At 43.5% G+C, this 9,092-nt stretch overlaps 1 protein-coding gene across 1 annotated transcript in view; it reads left to right on the top strand.

Moving 5' to 3' along the window:
- Window positions 1–790: 790 nt before the first annotated feature.
- Window positions 791–9,092, top strand: part of LOC145413807 (uncharacterized) — a 33,119-nt gene continuing 24,817 nt past the window's right edge. The window contains exon 1 of the mRNA XM_080283469.1: window positions 791–891. Coding sequence (XP_080139595.1) covers window positions 792–891 — 100 coding nt within the window. The 5' untranslated portion in view covers window position 791. The remainder of the gene's footprint in view (window positions 892–9,092) is intronic.

Here is a 9,092-nt window from a genome sequence, read left to right as displayed (position 1 = left end):
TGAACGGGACATTTGTTTTGTGAAATACCGAGTGTTGTAGAATGCTGATGCCTGTGCTGAACAGCACATAATTGTACAGGATAACTGCACAGTTTAACTGTGAAGGACAGTATTTTTCACAAAAAACTTGCAAAAAAATCACTTGTGAACCACTAGGAACAGCTGATGCCGTGGGAAAAACAGGAAATATTTTCCTGTGTGTTTTTGAAATAATTTCCCAGAAAATTCGCAAATATGCAAATCCACGAGTAGTGATCCCAAGAATAGTGGGGGCTGACTGTATTGTTTTTATGGTAGCAGTACACCACATTGTTTTAATCACCTTTGGAGAGATTTATGGTGATGGCCTACCATAAGGATTTCTGTGATTTCAAACCAGTCGTTATATAGTAGTCTCTTCTGAGAATGACCTGTATTCGTTTACTGGATGACTAATTTTTCTCTGCTTCATGTCAGCAGTTAAGTGTCGATAACATGATCCCTGTACTGTACTGTATTGCAGTGCTACAATACTGGTTCATAATTTAGTGAAGTGTAAAAACAAAAGTTTTCACTTTGAGGTAATGTACTACATTTGTGAAAATTTCTTGCTTACATCAGTAATTGATAAAACTTAATCCAAAATCTTGGCAAAAGCTCCAACAACTCCCTCTAGATCAGTCTTTTCTGATAACTAGTAAGAAACAAAGCATAGAGTATTAGATAAAGACTTCAATCTCTGATGTTCAGCAGTGTATCAGTACTTTTTGTATGCTGTATTTAGATAACTATAATTTGCTTTTGCAGCTCAGATGTCAACCACTGTGGTTCCCACTCCTGACTGTGAGAATGCCAGCTTACAGGTTCGAGGGAAACAGAGGACCACAAACTTGGGTGGGCTGGGAGCATCAGGTGAGAGGCTTGGTGGAATTGCTGTAGATGTCATGTACCTAACCACAGACAGTTCTCATTTAACCTGTTCAGTATGAAGCATTTGATATATCAATGATACAGTAACTTACATTCTTGAATTTGTTTAATTCATTATATATTATACAGGTATATATATATATATATATATATATATATATATATATATTTATATACAGTAAAATCTCAAATTTAGATGGGGATATGTACCAAAAAAACACATCAAAATTGAAAACATCGAAATTTAAACTGAATTTCTTATGGGAAAAATTAGTTTGGGTCCAGGGTCTTCGAACCTAACTACCTAAAATCATGATTTTTTGCCCACACCCCCTGTAAGCTTTATGAACTATATTATTGTGGTTAAATAACTGTAGTTCTGCATTGTATTGCCTTACTGTCAGGAAGTGTATGATTGGTGTATTTCAGCCCTTTCCTGTATTGCCATTTCTCCTTTGCCTTCGAAGATTTAGAGGTGCCAGGCTGCTCTCGTACATTACCATTGCTATCCAAAGATCCACTCTTTCTTGCCATTTTGAAACAGGTAAGTTATGACGAAAATACAAAGAAAATACATAAAACTAAATTCCAGTGAAATCATGTCCACATATGGGTATGCTCATCCTTTTTCTTATAATTTTCCTTCACTTCTAGCATTTTGGTTCGCATCAGAAATATTATCTTTGCTTGTTTTGATTGGAGTCTGGCCCCGAGAGCATCGAAATTTGCGAATTTGCATCAAAAAGTAAGGTAGACAGACCACTCTAAAATCCATCGAAATTTCTATCTATCTATCTATTGCCAGACGCCTCAATCCCGTTTGGGGTGGCCACAAACAAATCGCCTCCAAGTCACCCTGTCCCCCGCCATTTCACTGCCCTGCTCCCAACTCACACACCCCTCTCTCATATACCTCTCCACCCCATCCCTCCATCTCATCCTCGGCCTCCCCCTCCCACTTCCCCCCTCCACCTCACTCACATACACTCTCTTCGTTAGTCTTTCACCCTCCATCCTCTCCACATGGCCAAACCACCTCAGTGTGTTCCTCATAACGCTTCCTATCACATCCACATCCACACCACAACGCTCCTTTACATCCTCATTCATCAGCCTGTCTCTCCATGTGACTCCACAGGCTCCTCTTAAATAACTCATTTCCACTGCTCTCACTCTTGACTTGTGTCCTTCCAACAATGTCCAAGCTTCACTTCGAAATTTGAATCATTGAATTCTAAACTGTCGAAATTTGAGATTTTACTGTATATATATATATATATATATATATATATATATATATATATATATATATATATATAGTACTTGTAATTCGTGGTAATTTGGGTCTGGACCACTGCCGTGATTTACGATTTCCGTGATTTATGAATAATAACTCTTATGTGAAAAATTAATTTGGGTCTGGACTTTGGCCAACCTGCCCCCACAGCACCCTACCTACACCTATCTAGGCACCATCAAACACAAACATACAAATTTAGGAATATTCAGTGCATGTATTAAATAGAAATAAGCAGTGTTAAGGGATCTCGCCTTAATCCTATGATGAAATTGCTTAACCCCTAAACCGCGGGGTTGTTTTTGCTTGACTTGCGTGTCTTGCGGGCATATTCGGGCTCCAACAGACTCTCTAAAAATATTTGCCAAAAATCAGTTATTAGTCCTAGAATATTAAAATTACATATGTTTATGGCACATACCTTCAGCTTTCTTCTGGGATGTTTGTTGAGCCTTCATCGAGTACCGTAGGACTTGTGGAGACCTCTGAAGTTCGGTAACGAAGTCTCCACTTTACACTTCCCGACAATTCGTAATATGATTACCACAGCCTGATATTATCACTAGAAACACTATTCTGTGATTCGCAAGTAGTTTGGAATCCATACTCCAAAAAAAAAACCCACTGTGAAAGCAATGAAAATTACAAGCACGTATGACCTTCCCACTTGCGATTGTTCGCCGCTGGTGTTCTGTCATTATTATTCATAAAAACACTCACACTTTATATTTCTATTACTATATTACACTTATATATATCTACAGTCGTTATCCATAAGTTTCCTTCAGTAATAGTAGTTTATTGTCACTGTAGGCATTCAGTTTCTCTTTCAGTAAAATACGTAGCATTCACTTTCTCGTCCTGTATACAGTACTAGCATTGAGAGTGAATCTGTCACTTTCACTTTCACTTTCATAACTCATAGTATTCATACATGCTAGAGTGAAACGTTCACTTTCATTACTTCTAGTATATACAGTATACTCGTATTCTTATATTACTACTCATTTACATTTTTATTTACATTCTCTATTTTATTTACAATATTTACATTTCTATTTTATTTACACTGTGTTATGCACTGTCACTTGCAGTAACTTATAAAACTATTTTCCACTGTTCACTTATATTTACAGTCATTGCTTTCACTTGCTGTTTACACATTATTTACACATTACAATAATCACTCTAATATCCGGACGCCCAATAACCAAACATCCCCACTACCCGGACCTAATCGTCCTGGGATCCAACATTCCCAAAATGGTCCGAAAACCCCCCAAAAAAAATAAATAAATAAACGATTTTTTCTCGTCCGTAATTTGAACTTGCCGCGCGCGCTGTGGGAGAGCATTGTTTTGGTGCGTCATTCCTCCGACGTCCGATAGAGTGCTGCTGCATCCTCCCCACTTCCCGCCTGTCTCTCACCGCGAGTGAACGTACGCTCTTCGCAATGGCTGCCCACTTGTTCGCTTTTGTGGTGGTGCCCTACCTGCTGCAGGGCCTCCTGCTGCTCTCGGACCTCCTCTTAGTGTGTGTGATGATGGCCCCGCCACCTGAGAAAAGGAAGAGAGTGGTGTTGACTCTGGAAAAGAAGAGGGAGATATTGGAGAAAGTTGATGCGGGTTGGTCTTCTTCCCGCATTCTCCGCGAGTACAACCTGGCCCGGTCGACTTTGTTCGATATCAAACGTTCCCGAGACAAACTCATGCAGTACACGGCTGACTTCTCGTCGAGAAGCAAACGCAACGTGGAAAGGAAGGTTATGTTTACCCCCAAGTTTGCAGAAATCGACCGATCCACGTTGATATGGTATCGACAGCAACGTGCAGCTGGTGTGATGGTACGTGGAACGGAGCTGAAGGCTGCTGCTGAGAAGTTCGCAAGGCTTCATGACGCCCTAGACTTCAAGGCAACCGAGGGTTGGCTCTTCGCGTTCAAGTTGTGACATGGCCTTACTAACCGTAAAGCACATGGCGAAGCATTGGACGCTAACGAGGATGGAGTTGACGAATTTCGGCACAAGGTGAAAGGCTTGGTCGACAGGGAGGTCCTAACTCTCGGTCAAGTCTACAGTGCTGACGAAACTGGCCTATTCTATCGCTCGCTGCCAACGAACACTCTAGCCGAGGAGACTGAGAAGCTTGTACCTGGCCGCAAGCTTTCCAAGGAACGGATATCTGCTTTGTGTTGTGCCAGTGCTAACGGCATGCACTGGCTTAAGCCCGTTGTTGTTGGCTGTACAAAGCAGCCTCAGTGCCTTTGTGGGGTGATGGATGTCCTTCCTGTCGTCTGGTACCATTCTTTGAAAGCATGGTTCACAGCTGTGATTTTCAAAGACTGGTTTCACTATCACTTCGTCAAGGAGGTCATCCATTACCAGACGAAGACACTGGGAATCCCTCGCGACCAGGTAAAGGCTCTCTTTCTGCTCGACAATGCACCTGCCCACCCGTGCGACAAGGACTTGGTTGCTGAGAATGGCCGTATTAGGTGCATGTTTCTTCCACCTAATACGACTGCTCTCATTCAACCCATGGACCAAGGAGTGATCGTGGCAACAAAGCGCCTATACCGTCGGAAGTTCCTGGACGAGGCGATGGTTGTTCTCGAGGACAAGGACGAGCGCAGGGAAGGACGGGACACACGAGGTAAGCGGACTTTGGAAAACCTTCGCCGCTGCAACATCAAGTCTGCGCTGTACAACTGGGCTAGTGCATGGAAGGAAGTACCTGTGAAACCTCTTGAAAATGGTTGATCTCGTCTGCTTCTTGGAACGGATGTGGAGTACGATTTTCTGGGGTTTGACGTGGATGACTTCCATGCACGGCTACGTACGCACGGCGACGATGTTGATGTGGACGATGTTCATGAGTGGTTGGACGACGACAAGGGCGATCCTGGGTATCAGACGTTGTCTGATATCGAGATCGCGTCTTCGGTTGCTGGTGTCAGTACTGAACTTGAAGATTCCGACGACGAAGGCGATGATGATGCGGACTCCTCTCAGCAGGACACTACTCCAGCCATCCCCAAGCTGAGCGCACTCCGGGAACATCTAGAGTTCGTCCTAGACTACCTGGAACACCCGGACTGCGACGGGGAGATGGGGCCCTTGGGACTCGTGGAGGAAGTGTGTGCTTTCAGGCTGTGCATCATCAATCGTCAGAATCGTCATTCCTTGCGTCAGTCAATGATTGACAGTTTTTTCAGGCCCGTGACCCCTGCTGTGCCCAGCCCTGGCTCCACTCCGTTGCCTCCCCAAGACAGGCCCTCATGCTCCGAGCCACAGCCCAGCACATCAGCCACGGTGGAGTCACCGCTCGACGTGAGTTTGCGGCTTTCTTCAGAGTCCTCTGCAGTGGGTACGCCATCACCACGACCCAGCCATGCACCCCTAGGTCGCCTGCCAGTGATACTCTCGGACTCTGACAGTGAATAAACAGCAAGAACTTCTCCACTAGACCACACAGGAATTTTGAGTGTTGTGCAGTGAAAAAAACGGTGTGTTGTGTTAAGGTTTTCAAGTTGAGAGAAAAGACTCAGTGGAAAAGAAATTTAACATAAATAGACTTCTTTGTTTTGGCTTTGGAAAATGGAAAAAATTTGGGAAAAGTTAAAGTGCAACACTAAGTTACAATGGAGCGTTATTTGGACAAAAGTGAACACTGTGAAGAGAACGGACTTCTGTGTGTTATTGACTAAGTTCAGTGCAAGACTTCAGGAAGAGTGTACTGCAAGTTCTTCAGGAAATCGTTCTTACTGTCAGAGTCTGAGAGGAGGCGGTTATTCATCAAGGTGGCCAGGGACTTGCTGTAAGTAGCCAGAATGTTTCATACTGTACTTTTTTCCATACTATACTTACCAGAATGTTTCATACTGTACTTTTTTCCATACTATACTTACCTCATTTCACTCTTTAATGTCCTTTATTGGTGTGAATAGGGTGTTAGTAGCTATGCATGTGCAGTAGGAATGTGTTTTTCTGAGTTAGGCTAGGTTAGGGTCCATAAGTACCAGAATGTTTATTAATGTATGAACATACTTCTAAACCCTCATTTTATGTTTCTTTTGCATTTATTTCAGTCATTTATGTGCCTTATTGGTGTGATTTGGGTCTTAAATAGGTGCTATGCATGTCCAGAGGGAGTTGGATAGGTGTTTCTCTGAGTTAGGGTCCATAAGTACAAGTCCATAAGCTGGGGCCCAATATCCAGACAAAACCAATAACTGGACCTACCAATGGCTCTATTACGTCGGATATTGGAGTGATTACTGTATTTACATTTCCACTTGCACTGTTTTACTCACCAGAAAGATCGTAGTTACTGTCTATCATTTTCATTGACAAATTAGCCAGTTCATGTTCCCCAGCAGTCTCTTAGCCCTTTAGCCCTTTCCACATGAAGTTTAGTGGAGGGTAGAGGTCACAGGGCCCTTTGCATGGGGCTAAAAAGCGGTGGAATTGGACAGGCGCGAATCCGATGTGCTTTCACCTTGAAAGACGACAGTAAACTGAATACAGTGTGGTGGCCTGCCTAGGGGGATTGCAATGCTGCCAATGTCAGCATGGTGACAGCTGCTAATATATACGCTATGAAATGATTGGCAAGAAATCTAGACAATACATAATAAATTAAGTAGTTCCAGGTGAATGTAAATATCACGTAGGCTTTTCCCTTCCTTTCTTATATATATTTTCATTACGAGAATAGATTATACGGCATATTTCAAGGGGAAATAAACAGCGAAAATTAGCGAATGAGTGCACGTGAGGTGTTGTCAGGTGATACATACTTAGCCAATTCCAGGTGTATGGCACTATCACTTACCTTATTTCTTTTTTGTATATATTATTTGGTATAAGAATAGGGCATAGGGCTTATTTCAATGGATGAAATCAGTGGAAAATTTCAGGGAAGATTTACTTAGCGTAGCATGGCCAGGCAGGCGAGAGGATAGGGTAATGGAGGGGAGGTAGGGAGGGGAGTCAAGAACGGGGAGAAATGGCTAAATTGTCAACAATGGATGGGAGTACAGATGAGATTAGGAGTGGTGACTAGTGTTGGACATTGGCAGTACTGATAGATGATACAAGCCACCACTTGAAAGCCCAGGCGAATTCAAAATAACACAGAATCACAAAAGTGATGCCCCGCGGTATGATCTCTTGCTCCCAAGCATCATGAAAGTGATGCCCCACGGTTAAGGGGTTAAGTGAATGGAGTGGGGTGGTGTTGGGAAGAACTTAGAACCTCTCAGCATGAGGTGGGGGTGCTCCCTCATGCTCTTTTCCCGTCTCCAGTGCCTCTGCCTCCCTCAGGAACCTCTCAAAGTCTACCTCAAAGATGACAGATGCTACGTCATCCACGTCCTCAGTTTGTGAAGGGCCAGACTGTGGTTCAGGCTCAGCTTCTGCCCTTAACCGGGCAAAATAGTGGGTGATGAGTTCCTGATGTCCCTCATTAACTATGCGATTATGCAATCCTTGTAAAGATGCACAGCTTTTGCTAGGTAACCAATACTCTCACTACACCATTCTTCATCACGTTCAATGGATTTCACAATCTCCTTCACCAAGTCTATGTAAACAAGCAAATCACTGAACTCCATAATAGGCCTCCCACATTCCTGCGCATTCATTTTTGAAAACTTCTCTCCCTTCTCAACACGACGAATGAGCTCCAAACGTTGACTGTACTGTACAACAACGTCGGCACCTTCTTGACGCCACACTGCTCAGAGTGCTTCATCAGGGGGTCGGGAGGGGCCATGGCAGGTAGGAGGCGGGGGGAAGTTGCACAAAAAAGGAAGGTAGCTCACATACTCCACAGCGACGGTCTGTAGTGTGCAGACTGGTCGGACAAGAACAACAGCAACATGACGGCACGAGTATGCACACTTGCCACCAGGGACGCGCGGTGATTGGTTGTTGGGTTGCGATTTTCAGTTTGAATGCCGCGGTTTATGGTTCTTGGAAAAAGCCCACATGGGTGCTTAGGTCCACAATTTTTGTGACTTAACAGTGATTTAAGGTTAGGGGCAGTATGACGGCCACTTAGCCGTGATTTATGAATCCATGCTCTATGAACACACGATTTAGGAGGATTGACTGAGTGTATGTATATATATATATATGTGTGTATACAGTAAAAGTCCATTAATCCGAACACTGATAATCCGAAAATCCCAATAATCTGAATTGTTTAAGAAGGCTGACAAAAACTCCAAAAGTAGGAGGAGGGCGAAAGACTGACGAAGAGAGTGTATGTGAGTGAGGTGGAGGGGGGAAGAGGGAGGGGGAGGCCGAGGATGAGATGGAGGGATGGGGTGGAGAGGTATATGAGAGAGGGGGGTGTGAGTTGGGAGCAGGGCAGTGAAATGGCGGGGGACAGGGCGACTTGGAGGCGATTTGTTTGTGGCCACCCCAAACGGGATTGAGGCGTCTGGCAATAGATAGATAGATAGAAAATTTAAAAATTCAAACTGGGCGCCAAGTGCGCTAAAGTGCCGAGCGATTTGGTCACGGAAGCTTCATGGAAGGAAGCTTCTGTATACTGTACTTTGATAAACTGGTGCATTTTGTTGAACAAAATAATCATTACAATAGGGCTGAGGTGATCAGATTCCATATCTTGCAAAACCAGTTCTACAGGGAACATGTTCAGGCTGTCAGGCAGGCTGATATCTGTGACTGGCTGAAGTGCATGAGCAACCAGACAGGTAAATCCACTGATGGGGTTGGGACAAGTTGCTATCAAGTCAATTCGTCGTCACAACATTAAGAAGACAATTCGCCGTCAGGACAATTCGCACCCTAGATGATTCCTCGTCATTCTATAAAATATACTTGTTGATTAATTGATACTTTAATAACTAATTTTCA

Source organism: Coenobita brevimanus, chromosome 97, assembly GCF_032717465.1.
Source record: "Coenobita brevimanus isolate Jiangsu-jjx chromosome 97, ASM3271746v2, whole genome shotgun sequence".
Taxonomy (NCBI): domain Eukaryota; kingdom Metazoa; phylum Arthropoda; class Malacostraca; order Decapoda; family Coenobitidae; genus Coenobita; species Coenobita brevimanus.
This window is presented reverse-complemented; position numbering and strand designations above follow the sequence as displayed.